At 41.2% G+C, this 17,044-nt stretch overlaps 1 protein-coding gene across 7 annotated transcripts in view; it reads right to left on the bottom strand.

The window, feature by feature from the left end:
* Positions 1-17,044, bottom strand: part of ctnnd2b (catenin (cadherin-associated protein), delta 2b) — a 183,561-nt gene that overhangs the window by 113,806 nt on the left and 52,711 nt on the right. For 6 of the 7 annotated variants that reach the window (XM_084369513.1, XM_084369514.1, XM_084369515.1 and 3 more), the window contains exon 3: positions 9,072-9,184. In XM_084369513.1, coding sequence (XP_084225639.1) covers positions 9,072-9,184 — 113 coding nt within the window. Of the gene's footprint in view, positions 1-9,071; positions 9,185-14,008; positions 14,220-17,044 lie in introns of those variants that run through there. The other variant, XM_084369519.1, reaches the window with a different exon arrangement.

Raw genomic sequence — 17,044 nt, 5'->3', positions numbered from 1 at the left:
AACCACTGCACTTCATCCTTGACTACAATAAATAATTGAAACAGCTTCCTGCAGTCTGTTTTTAATGGGCACCACACCAGATGCTCTCTGAGCCAATGACACCACAAAAATACATCTTTTTGGTAATACGGCTAGGAATTAACAAATATATGAAGCTGAGTGTGTCGTCCATTACAATGCGTTCAGGGGGTCAATTATACCTCAAAGCGTTCTACCTCCCTTTGATGAACAAACTGTTGTGAGGGAAGATAAATGAGACTGATTAACATTTCAGTCCATGCATGTGAGGCGCCGCTGGTCCTGATGGGACACCACACTGGGACATTCTTTAGCCTGACCTGCTCCAGTTTTGCACACTTTTGTGAGTGTTTTACATGAGTCTAACTGCGCTGTGGTTGGTGACATTGTAAATGCATTGCAATCACGTCAAATGCACGTTGTGAATACTGCGTCGGAATCATCATAATTATGATGCAATCAATAAGAAATGTGCAACAGCCTCTCACAAAGAAAATGAAGTCATTTAAACTGAACTTGTTCCTGAATTCTAAACAACATGTTGTTTAAATAAGATATAAAGTTTGTTTTAAATGTTTGTTAATGATTGAGTGCACATCCAGTTTTATTATTCACAGGAGCTTCCTCATTGTAATCAGCCTGCAGTATAATCAGTGTACAGCCCTGCATTAAACCAACAGCTCTACTGCACTATTTGTAAATGTTTTTAAATTTCTCCACATTCTGCAATAATACACTAAATGGCAGCCTCTCTATGAAAGAAGCTCTGTGTATAATTACAGCAGTGACATTAAACTACAATTGGAGCTGACTAGAGTTCTCAGTCAAAGCAAAGCTTCTGCACAGAATCAATCAAACAGCAGTCACCAGCGTGGCTTCTCTTCCCTCTAACTCTGTCTCTCTCTGCTTGTCTCTGCGTCGATCCCTCTCCGTCTGATCCTCTGTTCTGTTCTCACCACGTCTCTGATGCTGCGGGTCCACAATCACATCCGAGTGCGCGGCTCAACTGTACCGACTGCAGTTTTATATTACTATGAAAAAGACATTAACTCTACTTTACTGCCTGGCACAGTTAGCAGCTACAGTCCTGTATGACTCAGCTGCATGCAGCACAGCGCAGCCTCGTCACTCTGCACTGAGACTCTTTCCTTTTTGGAAACATCAGTGACTAAACACAAAGTTAGCACAATGAATGTGGCTGTTACGTAATTGACCCACTTTGCAAATGAGTATGACTGTGTCGTAATGGTATGGACAAACTTCATAGTATGTTTCCTCGTCACATATGAGTGGAACTCAGTTATTCATTGGCAAGATATTTCTTGTTTCTGGGTTGTTAGTTTGGGGTGTCATTATTTGTTGTTGCACCACTTTATGACAACCATCGTTAATAAATGGTAAATTTATAGTGAATCAAACTTTAATTAATAGTCATGTCACTGTTAACAAGCAATGAAATGCAATTATTATGTTTATAAATTAAAGGTCAATCAAGTTTATCAAATCAATTAACTTTCCATCACTTTTTTCAATTAACATACATGTCATCACTTTAATTAGCAGGCATTTTTATCGCTTCCAATTTTGTCAATGTTCTGTTCTTATTTTGACCCTTGAGGCCACTTTCCGTAAATGATAAATGACATTTTTGTATTGTGAATCATGATGTTGTACAAAGGGGAAATTAATAAAGGGTGACTGAAATCACCTTTAAATTATTCTAATTAGTTAGTCATTTATCAATCTGTTTTTCATTTCACATGCATTTTCATCACCTTCATCTTCATTATTCAAGTTTCGTTACTTCCCCTCATATATAAACCCTTACAACTTCATATTTAATGGTTTGTAAAGTATTTCATTGTTTTTTTAACATTGAAATAACTATTGAGTGAAGTTTAATTAACTTAATTTATCATTTATTGTTAAGAGGTTATCTTGAAATTAATAAATACAATTAGGTGAGTGTGGCATTTGAATATCAATTTATGTTTTACACTCCAGCAATATCCATTATAGTTTTTTTTATGTTAAAGAATAATATTCAGAACTCTGATAGAGCTGGTAGACGGGACCCAGGTGCAGATGGAGGACAGGTAGAACGGGAACTGCATGAAAATGAAAAGCCAGATAACAGGGTGGCAGCTGCTTGATTTGTATTTCCTCTTACATCTACCTGAACCCAACCTCAGCCCTAACCTCAAACAAGTATCTCTGCAACTTCTAAGCCACCTTACCTCAAACATGACTCCAAACATGGAGGGCAGGACAATGAGAAACACTACTTAAATGGGGAACAGACCTCAACACAAGGCTACATCGCTAACAGGAGCTAGCTGGTCACAGGAAGTCTCTCCATCACTCCCCACCGCTGTTCTAATGCCCTCTCTCTCTCTTGGCCTGCTTTAACTTTATTTTCACTACCTCTGGTTCCTCCTGACAAGGTCTATGATGCAAAAAAAGATGCATTTCATCCCACTGCCAGCAAATTGGGCAAACGTAGTAACAGTACTTAGGTAGATACACCTTGCGTGATAAAGCAACAGTTTTAGCCTTTGTTCCCAGTAGTCATAAAAACATTTTCTTCACCAACTACACCTGACGTATATAGAAATATAATGCTCTTTTTATGGGCCTGATTTCAGCCGGAAATGTTCTACATTGAAGTAAAATACATTCTTCAGATTGCCTCTGTGAGAGAACTCTTTTCCTCTTCAGAGGACTATTAAGGGCCATTCTTTGCAAAGAGTTTTTCAATTTGATAAAAACAGTTAATAGTTCTCAGTCCAAACATCTCTGTAAGTGTATGTGTGCTGAGGAGAAGCAGTGCTGAGAGTCTAAACTGGCAGCAGAGTGCTCTGACAGCTTCTGGGTAATGGGCCCTCGCTGGGCTCACTAGACGGGGCCCATTTTCCCGCCAGACGAGGCGCGGTGGGTCTCGCCGGGTGCTGCGGTTACAGCCAATGCTTATGCACACACACACACATACACACAGTCACCGCTCAGCGGTCACACAAACACACAGCCGCGCATCCGATTACCAGACAAATGTCACAAATATGCACAGCCAAGAGAGGCTGACAAATAGTCGGCCCTGGGTGGGGGCTTGTCCTCGGCCAGCAGAGTAGAGTGGCCACCGCGGTGCCACCAGAGCTCAGATATCTGTATCTACTGGGTGTGTGCTCGCTGTCAGAGGTCCACATGGACGGTTAGATAAAGGGACTATAGCCATGGAGCAGGCAAACACTTGGCAGAGTGAGCTACACCAACTGAGAGACACTACTTGTGTTCTTCAGGCTGTTTCCTCCCTTCTCATATATCTTTGGTCAAAATCATGTAAAGGTTACTCTTTTATCTTTCAAATGAGAGATTGATGCCCGACAATGTAACTGGGTGAGTTGAGATCAGAGTCTACCAACCGCTCCAGGGTCGCTCAAAAATGCACCAAAACCATGCTTTTAGCCAGACCTGAATCTGACTGGTGAACGTGTTCTTAAAATGTGAAACCACACCCAACTGAAACCACTACAGGGCTCGAAATAATAAGGCAACCTTTGTTTTATGATCAGAAAGATGGCTGAAAAACTGTGAGCGAGGTCAGATGAAGGTGGTGAAGAGGAATGAAGACAGACAGAGGATAAAAAATGTGAAAGGCGAGAGAGAGGGAGAGCTTTTAAGACGAGAGACTGTAAAAGTAGAAGAAGTGAGGAAACTGAATAACAAAAGAAGACGAGGAAGAATGGAGGGGGCAGGTCTGCCTTAGGCAAAACAAGCTGTTTCCTTATATTCAGTGATAGCTGCTGAGCAGCTTGGCTCAGGAATAAGACATTTTAGCTATTTCATTTAGCTGATATACACCGGCTATAAAATGTGTGTAGCAGTATTGACTTAAGCAACATAAAGATCAAGATTCAATACTTATACTTACTTGTATGTACAATACAACCATAATTATGTGGGTTTTTTTTATCTCATATAAGCCCATATAAGGCTCCACCAAAGTATCGCTTCCAACCTTGACATTTGAGGCGGAATGGTCCTTTAACCCATGAGGCAACATATGTCACACTTTTCTTTCCAAAGACAAAAACAGTGTGTCAGGTTGACTGAAAGAGCAACACACACACAACCACACACGCACACACAGTCACACAGTGGATTTGTGCTTTTTGAAGTGATAAAGCAGCAGCATATGTCGTGGCAGACACTGTGACCTGTGGTGACTGATTAAAACTGGAAACAAAGGCAGAGCTGAAGAGCTCATTAGCACCTCTGAAAGTCTTTATCTTCCACAACACAACAGGAGCAGATTCCTGAGCTGCCAGCACCCGCTGCACTTCACACTCATTCATAATTCAACTTTTTCTCGGCTTTGACCTGTCTGTCTGGGGACCAATTTCCGTTATTTTGCTAACTTCACTGCTTGCTTTTTTTTAAAAAGAGAGTTGTCAAATCCATACATCAAAGACAAAGTCAACTGAAAGGATTTATAACTAAAAGCCACAGGAAAGCCTGATAGGCTCCATGATTCACATGAATTGGTTTGGGGGATTCCCCTTCACAAAAAATGTGTATTATCAGAAGCTTAGTCAGGAGGACAGTCAGAGTTTTTATTAAGGCCACACCGAACACCGTTCCACACCCATATTATATTGTTCTCCTTCTTTCTATCTAGTGCAGGCATCAGCCAAGGTGTCTGAAAACCACACACAGCCTTTCTATTGTCCATGGTCATAACAACTCTGGTTATATCATATCTACTGTCAGTCTATGAATCTGTGGTCTGTCTGGGAATAGAAACTAGAGCTGCTCCGTTGGGAGAAGCCAATAAGCCAATATGTGAGGGAGTTTTCAAAGAAACACTCAGACTACATGGTGGCCAGAGTATTTTCATATCCGACATATTACAGAAATCATTAGCTAACGGTTTTTCAACATGTTCAGCATTTTGAAAGCTAATGCAATTTGCTGGAAAACAGTGAAATAATTTGTTAAGTATATTTGTATGTAACATGTTGATGAAGGTTCTCAGTCATCCAGGTCATGGTAATTCTAAATGTTGTATCGTAGGTAACTGGATGTGTTTCAGTTTCTTGAAGACCATGCTAACATACTTATGCTAACATGACGTCAACGGCCCGTAAGTGGCCCTAACGACTCTGAAACTCAGAGCTTGCGTCCCTAACGACTCCGTGAGGACACTCCCACACAGATATTAAAAGCCTGCAACTCCCCTCCAGTTAGTTAGAACTGAAGAAGCCTCTTGGATGAGAGGTGAAACGTCTTCAAGAAACTGAAACTTAACTAAACAAAAACAAAGGAAAAATGTACAAAAAGGGTACAAAGCCAATCCTTTTCTACAGCCAGGTTATTATACATCAAATTGACATAAAGAATAACAATTTAAAATGTTGTTTTACTTCTACCAAGTTGCTGAAAGTATATTCAGACTCCTAGTTTAATTGCTGCGCACAGTGTCAATACATCTCGCCACAAATGCTACCAAGATGAATTCCTGTACATGTGTTGTAGCTGCTGATTAAATATCGCCCCTTCTGTTCACCGGGACAAGCAGTGATGAATAAAACTATTCAGAGCAGCAACAATACTAATGTTTCAGAGGTAATTGAACAATAAATCCTACATGCTTTCGACACTACAAACCTCCAGCATATTGCCTTAGTGGACTTGTGTGTTTTGCCAAACCATTTGTCCATTTGGTAATTACCGCCAAGTCAAACAAAGTGGATAGCCTATAAAAAGCAATGGAAGACAGTGTAATCCACAAGACGCTCAGCGCCTCGCTAAATAATAAACCCATCTAATCGAGTTAACGAGATGGCAGCCTTTATTCCATCTGTGTGCAGCTGGGTGATGAAGTGGAAGACGTGGTTTTTTTTTGGACTCCACACCTCTTCCATCTCCCATGTTGCTGCTGTTTTAAATGGGGGCCCTCAATGCAGACCTGTGACAACACTGAGGAGCTAAATGCATGCAACAGTTAATTAGACTTGTGAATGAATCGGTCTTAGACCATCTCTCTGCTCTTTGTCGGTGCCCCCCTCAAATTGAAATGAGAATTACAATGGTGGCAGATGAGTAATTAGTTGGAGACGGATGGAATCCCCGCTCGCTTAACGGAATCAAAGAGGAGAAAAGATGATGGATTGTGTGCGTTTATTTATGTGTGTGTATGAGAGAGAGAGGGAGAGCGGGACAGGCTTTAATCGTGTTACATTGTCTTGAGAGGCAGGCTAAGTGTATTAGCACTATTGTGTCAGGAGTGCTGTTTGCACTTTGGGACCGGTATGGAATGTGTAGTATGTGTTCTTTGAGCTCAGAGCAGCGATGAGGCTCGGGTCCAAACTCAATCAGCAGCAGATAATGGGACAGTCTCTTCGCATTGTGTACAGTTTACTTCCTCTCATCCATAGACTGCATAAAAGAAGCGGACGTGACTACCTTGACGTCACCCAGTGATCTGTGGACAACCGCTTTGAAGCCTTGAGTTTTGCATAATGTCCGCCAACATCTTGTTGAGACGGTGGCACTGGAGAGGATATCTTGATGGCCGCAGCAGCAACTTGTCAATCCCAAGGTAGCCACGCCCTAAAGCATACCCTGCTTTATCGTCTATTTTACTCAGAATGGGACCATAATTTACTAAATTAACATTTTCATTTCAAAACACTATGCTCTGTTGGAGAAGACTTGAAACTAGTGATTGAGACCATCAACTCATCAGGAAACTGTTTACTGAGGTTACAAATCAAGTGAAAAGAAGGCTCATTTTCCCATAAGCTTACATACAATCAGACTTCTCTTTGCAACCAGTGGAGTCGCCTCTGCTGGCCATTAAAGAGAATGCCGGTTTAAGGCACTTCATTGGCTTCACTTTTCAGACATGGAGGCACATCCACTTCTTTCATCCAGTCTATGCTCCCCTCACGGAAAAAAGAACCTGAACAGGCCTGTGACAGCTGCACATTGTTCGACTCTTGGTGAAAAGTAAATAGTGTTTTAATGGACAATAAATAGCATTTGATGTTTGCATACTAAGGATTTGATTTGCGCAAAAGATCTGAGCCAAAAATTCATTTAAACTATGAAAAGCAGCTGCTTTGATCAAACCGAAGCGTTATAGTGACAGAGTTGGCACAATTTTGCAGCCAAAGAAAATCATTTTGCTCTCTAATTCTGCAAAAAGAAATAAAAAAAGAAAAGAACTCAGGGATATAATTTTGAGAGATTAGGTTTGTTTGCTAGCAGAGACAGAAGGTCATGTTTGTTTCTAGCAAATGCAAAATGCAGAAACATAAGTCGATTTTTAATTACAACACTGTAGCTCCAAGTATAACATTTTTTACACTACAGGCTGTATAAAACCTCACACTGGCGCATCCATTATTTATATGAAATGATTTCATCACTCATTCACATCGAGATGAACTCTGTTTGAATCAGAAGTGTCAATCTGGCATCAGATTTCTTTGAAGTTCAAATCCTTCTGCTGCAAAGTGATCTCGATTCATTCCTCATGCACCTCTCAGATTAAAGGTGCTACAGTATGTGAACTCAATGTGCAGATATAATCTTCAGGATGATCCCGCCAATAAACTTTAGTCTGCCAGCGAGTGTTTGATGGATCCATATCCTTTCTCAAGACAAGCCGTGCAGCTACAATGAGGATTATATGGCATCTCGAGTTGCCGTCCTGAGCTTTTCATTCTAGTTTTTCTAAAATTGACTCCTGACTGAGCAACATGTTTTATAAAGTGATTACAACATAATTGATTCTTCTCCTCTTCACCTCCCTCTTGTTATTCAGCATATTTATTTTGACGAGCAGAAGAGGGACAACAATAGAGAGAGCTGAATATGTGTTCTTAGAATGAGGTCAGCTAGAGTGAACATAATTACTGGAACGGAGTTGTAGAAAACCTTGAGAGTGAAAACAGTTATTTAATGTTGCAAAACACGGCAAAACTGAGGTTTACCACAACAGTTGGTGGAGGCGGAAACAGAGTTTTAAGAAGAGTGAACTTTGGACTCAAGGGCATGATTTCAAGTAGTACTGCCAATATTGCCATGTTTCTGCTGGATATGTCATAAGATGACTGCTTGCTTACTTGTTGCCAAAGCAACTTGATATGGCGATAGTGTGTCAATGCTGTGCTTAGAGGTTAAACACAAGTAGTCAAAGGCTCCAACTAAGGATTATTTTTGAAATCACTAACTGTCAATCATTTTCTCAATTAACTGATTAGTTATTTGGTCTAAAAGTCCCCAAGGTGACGTCCTCAACTGCCTTAATTTACAATTTATTGTCATAGAGGAGAAAAGAAACCAGAAAATATTCTTATAAGCTAAATCAGAGAATTCTGACATGTTTGTCTTAGAATGACTTAAAATGATTAATCCATTAGTCAAAATAGTTTACAACTAATCAATTAATCAACTAATTGTTGCAGCTCTAGCTGCTTTAATTGGACACTAAGGTATACAAACTAGCTAGGTAGCTCTGTCGGAGAGAAATGTCTTGATTATTAAAATTATCATTTGAGAGTAAAATACAGGAAGTGGAAGCTAATTTTTTTAACAATTAATTTATTAGCTATGTCTCAATATTTCTTCAAAACCATACTTGAGATAAATGCTACACATAGCTCCATGACTGTGTAAAAGTAACCAAGAACTGTGACTTTCTGCCTGAGCTTTACAAAGAATAGCAATATAAATACATGTTGCAGCTCTACCAAGTAACAACACTGTAGTAGGTGGGTGGGTAAAAAAGAAGGAACACAGTGCAGTGCACCAGAAGGACGCAGGAGGATCTCTCTCACTCTGACTTCTAAAGTAAAACAACAGTGATTTTGGTGGTTTGAAGCACAGAGGTGAATTTTGGATGGAGATCAAGGAGCGTACCTCTAATGTGACCAGCTGTAAAGCCAGTCACCTGCAACAGCATAGCTGACACACACAGGTAGAGTGTACAGAAGAGGATGTGACGGGTGTGAGAAAAAACACACACACACACACGCACACACACACACCTGATGCTAGTCATGCTTCCAGTCTCAGAGCCAAGCTTGCATCTCTCCAGCTGACTGGCAACAATCTGTCGTTCGGCTTCCAGCTCCCTGGTCAGACGTTCAAACTGCAACTCCTGGAGAGAGAGAGACACAGAGAGACACAGAGAGAGAGAGAGAGAGAGAGAGAGAGAGAGAGAGAGATAATGTGTCAAAACATTCTGTCTATTTATTTACTGTTTCATTTACAGTCATCCTGAACATTATTTTGGCTCCGTTGTCTCTGACACATTTTTAATTGTTGTGAAATGGACTCTGCAGTCTGTGGTGGGAAAACGGGCCAGATATCACTGTGTCTGCCAGCTCCACACTGCCAGACATTCATGAGAAGAGTCTGATATGTCGAGAAAAATGTGACACCAAACTAAAGCCATCACAAATGTGACATTTGATATTCTGCTACCAGGAAACACACAAAAACAGATGAAGTTTAGGGAGGGTTGGGAGATTTTCTTTAGTTTTTTCTGTGTCAGGTTAACATGAACGCTTTTACTCTGATGCTTGCCTGAGAAATCATCTGTATACTCTGAGTGTATGGATTTGGACCCTGCTGCTGCCAGGATGCTGGTGGCTGATATGCAGGAAGGGACAGAAGAGGTTGTCAGTCCCATCACCCCAACTGAAGACCCAATCTGTAGCTGCAGTGTAGGACCCCCACTGTCACCCCACTGCTGGATGCTAATACCCACTTCACTGGGAAATGCGTGGCCTAAATCTGATGCTATATACAGTATAGACACTGAATGTTTAAATATAGTGTAGCTCCATTTAAGTTGAGTTAATTGAGAATTGCTGAATACAGACAATTGGATAATCTCTTGATTATACAGTGCTTCATGGAAACTCTTGCTGATTTCAACAGCTGAGGTTAGCATAAATTGTCACTTATTAATGTTAATGGTGCCTTAATTAATGGAGGAAGAGCACTTTTACAAAACAAAAGTGCTCCATTCTTGGAAACAATGGGCCTGACCAGCCAAGTTTCCATCAAAAGCAAAAGTAAACTTGAATTAGTTAGTAATTCCATCCACTATTATCATGTAAATATTAGCAGTTAGCATTTACAGGGATAAGCAGTTGGTGGCGCTAATTCTCCAGTCAGATCCTATTAAACCAATGCAGAAGAAGAGGGCACATCGAGATGATGTAAATAAAAGAGTGCCAGTCAAACTTTAAACAAATGAAAATGATGTGGAAACCATTACGAATGGTCATTTCATGCGTTTGAGGAAGGTTGATATATATACTATATATAAAATAAAAAAGGATGCAATGATTTGAAAAGGGGGGGGATATGCACTTATCCCAACTCTTTGGGATTTCAGGTTGTAAATAAATGTCATCTGTTCATGAGGAGGTGTCCATTTGCAGTAAACTGCCAACCAGAGTATAGAGGCCAATTTTATGCTGCAATGTATTGTACATTTTCCTAACATCTACTAAATTGTAAAAGTTGTTATGACAAAATATATAAGACGAAGAAAATGGCAAGCAATGATGCCCATCACATAAAGATGCTTTTTATTAAATAAAGGTTCATATGAGCTCTTTTCTTTTATGACCGCATTCAAACTCCTAAGTGAAATTAGTACAGAAAGGCAGATCTATAAGAATTCTTAAAATAAAAGACAACTGGTGAAAGTCCAGTTCTCTTTAATCACTTGTATACACCATTTGAGGCAAAAATCTGTTCCAATGAGTGGTGTCTCCATGAGTCCCATTGTTTTTTAATTTATGCTATTCAAGTGTGATGAATAACCACTAATTAACAGATACACAAACAAGCCAACAGCTGATTACAGTATTTCTCTCCTCTGCTGCGATCATTACGGCTGATATAACATAACTGATTTGACCAATTTGTGCAAAAAACAAACAAATTAATCCAACTGCCTTGTGGATTGTTTTCATATTAAGTGAAGATCATCCAGTGCCTCTACACTGGAGCGCTGGTCCTAAAATGTAGATCTTAAATTGGTGTGTGACTGTGTTCTGGTGGGTTTCCAGATAATAAAAGTGGTGGAATAATAATAAATCATTACACAATGGGCGATATAATCAATCATTGTTCCCCGGGCAGCATTTGAATACAGAGGAGCTATTCTTAAAGAGATCTGAGTTCATCTAATAGCTCTAACATTTTAGATTTTTGACCTGTAGGTGAATGGATGAACATATATTTAATTTGGTCTGATGGTCTATTGCTGAAGTTTTTAAGTGAAACTCCACACAACAGTATTTCTGTGTGAAAGAATCTTTGAAGTGACACAAGCACACATACAGTACATGCACATATATGACTTTTTTACTCATCTATCACTCTTATAAGTGAAATAACATGCCTGTCATGCTCAAACAGAGGATATGTTATCTAACGATCAACCATCGCAGAGTTTGCAGTCAAATTAAGCACAATGCATTCAGGGAGCAATTGCATGTAATTAAGAGTGATACTGTCAGAGGAGCAACGTACCTTTAGTTCTAACATTTGAAATGGCCTCAGAATATCATAGAAAATTAAATGTCCCAGCAAGAAAGAACATTCATCTTATTTATAGAGATTACACAATGTGTGTTTAAAGCTTAACAATACTGACGGAGAGCAGAACGCTGGTCCGTGGGAGCTAAAACGCTGATGATGCCCGAGGCAACTCCAGGCTTTCCACCATAATGATGACAATTTGATTATAATGAATCATTAATGTAAAATATTAACAAATCAAACTGCTAATTTCTCTGCAATTATGCACCATCCTCATTTTATTAACTGGACACACATACAGTGGCACACACACACGTGCACATGCATTGACATACATGCACACTAGATTCTGCACGTTCTACACACAGTTAATAGATTCATACGAGAACACACAACTTCTGTGCATAAATGAAGACTTGCTGCTGCGACGCTGAGTGGATACACTGAGACATTACAGGTGTCATTTGTAGAATATGGCAGAATACGAAGATAGTTCCATAAACATAGGAGGCAGCATATCAGCAGAGTCACAGACAACTTCTGCTCTTTGCTAGATATCCCTGGCTATAGCTAGCTACTGTTAGCTAATTAGCTTATGGCTCGGTTAGCCGTTGAGCCAGTGGCCCTAGATTTTGTCTGGATCGGGACCTCGGAACACAGGGGGAATGGGACTCAGCTCAAGTGGATTTGGCAGCCTGGCGTGAGATTGAACATGGCTGGACATTAACTGGGACTGAACAGAACCTCCAAGACCAACTGAAGTCATTTTGACAGCAGGGGATACAGTACAGAGGTGATTTACAGCGGCTCCGATCAGGACTATGACCTCGGGGATGACAAGACTTGGCAGGCAAGGGACAGGAGAGGCAAGAGATAGCTACAGAGAGTCAGACATCAGCAGTGGGTGAAAACAGTGTATAGAGCAGGAATATTTTCACATGTCACTCTGTGAATTGAGGATTTATTGAACAATGAGTTAACAGGCTCGTCTTAGTTTGGTAAAAGAAAGAAACTTGAATTAAGAAGGTATAGTTGTATTTTACTGAAGGAAACTAGAAGTAGGAGCTTTTCCTGACATCTTTTAAGTTAATTTTGTTCATTTATTACGCTAAGGGCTGGCATACGAAACAGCTGAAACTACGGGGCTAGCTGGTTAGCATGCTAACTTCAGTTGATATCTTTGACAGAATGTTAACACTCTTGTATCTTCACACTCTGTGGATATTGTTGGTTTTACAGTGTTTTAAACTTATGTCCAAGAAACAAAGTTTCCCATTCACTTCATGACACAGTCAAGTGCTTTGTGCAAATGCCACATGGCATATATTCTGCTGTAAAACACTTCTTGTAACTTCTTTACAGGGTGAAAAATGTTCTGAATGCTGAACAGTCCGTTGATGTTAACATGCTGTAATGCTCACACACACACACACACACACACACACACACACACACACACACACTGCTGTGCAGCCTCTCAAGTGTGAACACAGAGACAGCAACATGCAGACTCTTCCCTGTTTACACAACTTCGACATGATGATACATAGACGTGTTTACTCTGCACTGCGGATGAAAATATAGCTGCTGGAAAGAAATAGTGATAAAAAAAATCACCTGGCTACATCAGCTGTGCTGAGGTGGCTCCATCCACTGAGCTGAACATAAATCATGTTTAAAATTGGATGTAATAAAGCTGCTAACACCTTTTCAGCACTTGGTGGCCTTATATCAATCATCGCAGTGTTTGTTAAAGTTTCATCAGGGAGTTACTCATCTGCAAGAAACACACGGATGTTTTCAGCGTCTCTGATCTCATCGCTTATTTGAGGATAAAAGCTGTGATCCTTTGATGCGAGCACAAACCAGCCGTTTGCTACAAAGAAAACTGCAAGAAATTCCATCAGAGTTAAGAAGCTGCACTCCCATTTACATCTCAAGCACCCCGTGTGCATGTTTTCCCCTGTGCGATCTGACTTTGTGCAGTCAAATCAATCTAAACTCCCTCATCAGCTGATGTAAAGAAATGAAAACCGAGGAAAAAAAGACAACAACCTACTTTGACGCACAATCTCCTGAGCAGACGAAGGAAAAGATGAAACGCTTGTGCTTTTCTTTGTTTGTTTGCTTGTTTGGCGCTGAGAGCACAGAGGCTGAGCAGCTGAAGCCAGATGACTAACTAGCTGGATGAGAATTCAGTTGTAAGGCTTCTTGAAAACATCCAAACAAAAGCAAATGCTCCCTCCATTTACCCCCTCCTTCCCCTCCGATCTCTGCTCCCTCCAATTCAGGGCTGACAGGCAGACACCTGTTACTGCAGAGCAAGAGGGCAGAGACCGTGATGGAATGCTTTCTGGGAAATGCGGGTGAAAAAGAATTAAGAAAAATGGAAAAGAGGAAGACGGGAATGAACACATACCTTCACATGGACCATACTTCACACAGAGACACAAAATCAGAGAAGTATCCCGCTTTTCTTTGCTCCCCTCTGGTCAAAAAGCAACAACAACGCTCTCTCTCCCTCCTCCAAACACTCATGTGTCCCGGGTCAAACACAGCGAGCGATAGAGAGAGAGAGAGAGAGAGAGAGAGAGAGAGAGAGAGAGAGACACTACAAGTGTCACTTGAGCTGACTGCAACTCAGCCCCTCTCTCTGTGTCTCATTCTCTCTCCCTCCTCGGGGGCCATGAAACACACACACACACACACACACACACACACACACACACGGTGTTCACTGAGGCACAAAGGTCCCCATGGCAACGGAGCATTTAGAAGCCCCGTGGCATTATTTATGCAACGTTGCATCACAATGGGCCCTCCCACCGGCTGACCCTGCCAAAAAAGCCCGCCGCTCGCCAGCCACTCTCTGCCTCTCTCTCTCTCTCTCTCTCTCTCTCCCTCTGTGTCTCTGACCAGACCATCTGCACCCCTCCCTCCCTCACCCCTCATCCTCCTCCTCCTCCTCCTCCCCAGCCACCATCACTGAAAAGCAATGGGGGATTTTGGGAAGACGGGGAGGGGAGGCGGCAGAGACAGAAGATGGAAGGGAGGCGAGATGGAGGGAGGCACACACACTCAAAAGAGCAGACTCATACCGACACACAAACACACACATGGCTACACACTCACACGGTGCGTTCTGCCTCAGTGAGATTCTGGGGAGTGTATGGGGGCAAAAAAGTGTATTGGTTGGATAAGTTCAAGCACGAGGCGAGATGTTTTTGGTTGGTACTTTGTTATTTGCACAGACGACAAAGTGGAATTTTGTTATTCCTCTACATCAGTGAGAAGCGAATTATAACAGTCCCAATGTTCAACACTGTGGCCCTGTTAACTCCTGATATTAACATGTGTCTTGGATGATCAGATCATGAGTGGACGACTCTAAGTAAAGGTGTGACGGCACACTAGATGCATTGAGGATTCAATCACTCAGACCACATTTGGAGGTAGTCTGGGCCACATATGAGCATATTCTTTTAGCGCTGTGTAAGCAAATGTGTCCTGGGCCGGATCAAAGGACAACCTATCACAGAATCAATCATGCACCTTTGGGGTCCCAGTCAACAACAAGAAGCCACAACAACAGGCTAAATGGATTCTCATTGATGGAGTACACACGAAACACACTGTCTGATTTCCATTCGGGCCGAAGAGTTGGTACAACATCTTTGCAAACAGAAAGGATCTGAGTGTTTATTTACATATACCTACAGCAGGACAGAGAGATCCTGTCACACGTGGTAACTTCAGATGCATGTGGAGGTGCATTCAAATGCCAAGGGCCTCGTTTGTAGAAATAGAGTTGAGAATTGTTCAATACAAGATGCTGAGCAAAAAAACATTGCTTAAGCAGGTTAAAAAAATGTATATATTTGTAGCTTATGCACCTGTGATCTGTAAATCTTGTATCAACTTATAACTTATAACAATATAGGGCACCTGCCTTGCAATCACCTCTTGTATATGCAGCACAAAAGGGAGTTTAGTCATGAGTAGCCATGGACCACAAGAGAAAATCAAACATTTGGAGGAACTCTTAGAGAAGACTGAAACACTTTGAAAAACACTTTACTCCATGGACTAAATAATGGGTTGACAAAGAAAGCCAAACATGCAGCTTGGGAGTGTGTCGCTGCTGCACATTGATCATAAAGCTCATGCAAAGTTCACCACAGGCTTGGACACCTGTCCCAAACTACAATCGCCCTACAGAACCAGCAGGAAAATCACTTATGTCAGGTCCAGACTTTGTTTAGAGATGCGATCATTTCCACATCAAACTAAGGTTTAATAAAAACAACTCATAAATAGTTTTCTCCTGTTTTATAAATGAGGCCTCTGAATTTATGTACTTAGAGGTGTCCACTTGTGATCAGATCATCCAAGATGCATCTTAATTCCTGGTGTAAACAGGACCTATGTTACATTGCACTAAGGGTTCAGTCAGACCAGCATTTCTAACAGCCAGAGTTCAGAATGAAATGACCTCATTTCAATGGAATTGCCACAATCAGTGGATTCGCTTGTGGAGGCGGCAAGTCCATGCAAACATTTTGTGTTTAGTTCAACTTTTGGGAACTGTGACACAAGAATTTGAGCAAAAGCAAACTGTCTTGACCTCAGAGGGAATGGCGAGCCACAAACAGAGGAAAGCATCATACAGTATTAGATGTGTTGCACCATAAACTTTAAATAACCGGCCTCTGCAAAAGTATAAACTGCTCCACAAAAGAGGGATAGTTCACCTTCTAAACTGTGTTTTCTTCCAGTTAGAAAGATAGAGTGAGGACGCTCACTTGCAAACTGCGTCCAGTCAAGCCAGCTTGGTGTTTAGTTAGCTATCATGTTACCTGTTAGCTCACCAGCTACCACGAATCACCAACTAGATCCCAAAAAGGCACTTAGGTTTACTATGTTCAATTATTTTGAATTCTTTAATTAAAATCTTAACAGAGGCATGTGAATCATTATACAACATTTGTGAAGCCTCACACAGAGAACAAGCAGACACAATCTTCTCTTACCCAGATGCAGTCTGACTCAGAATCTGAACCCATGGCTCCAACAGGTACAACAGCACCAAGAGGCTCAGTGAAAAGATTCTCCAGGCCCCATCTCCACTGTCCAAAATCTCTTTCTTCTTTGTTTTTGCTCTACTTTATCTGACTTCTCACTCCCTGGATATCACAGTCGAACAAACCAATCATGACCTCCGAGCAAATACATGTTGCACATGCAAAGCCCCAGCCTCCAGTCATTTCTTTATTCAAATTTGGATTGGCTCAGTTTACACGGCTGTTTGGCTGCAGAGTGACTGAACACAGGTTTAATCACAGAGATAAGTGGGCCATCAACCGAGTGTTTGGCTAAAACTGAGCGGATCGGCTTGATCAACTGGACGTTTCAGTCTGCAGAGGGTGTAAATACACAGCAGCTCCGAGCATGCATG

The sequence above is a fragment of the Pagrus pagrus genome (genome assembly GCF_965226575.1).
Source record: "Pagrus pagrus genome assembly, chromosome: 12".
Taxonomy (NCBI): Eukaryota; Metazoa; Chordata; class Actinopteri; order Spariformes; family Sparidae; genus Pagrus; species Pagrus pagrus.
Note: the sequence above shows the minus strand (reverse complement) of the source record. Positions and strands in the feature narration are given on the sequence as shown.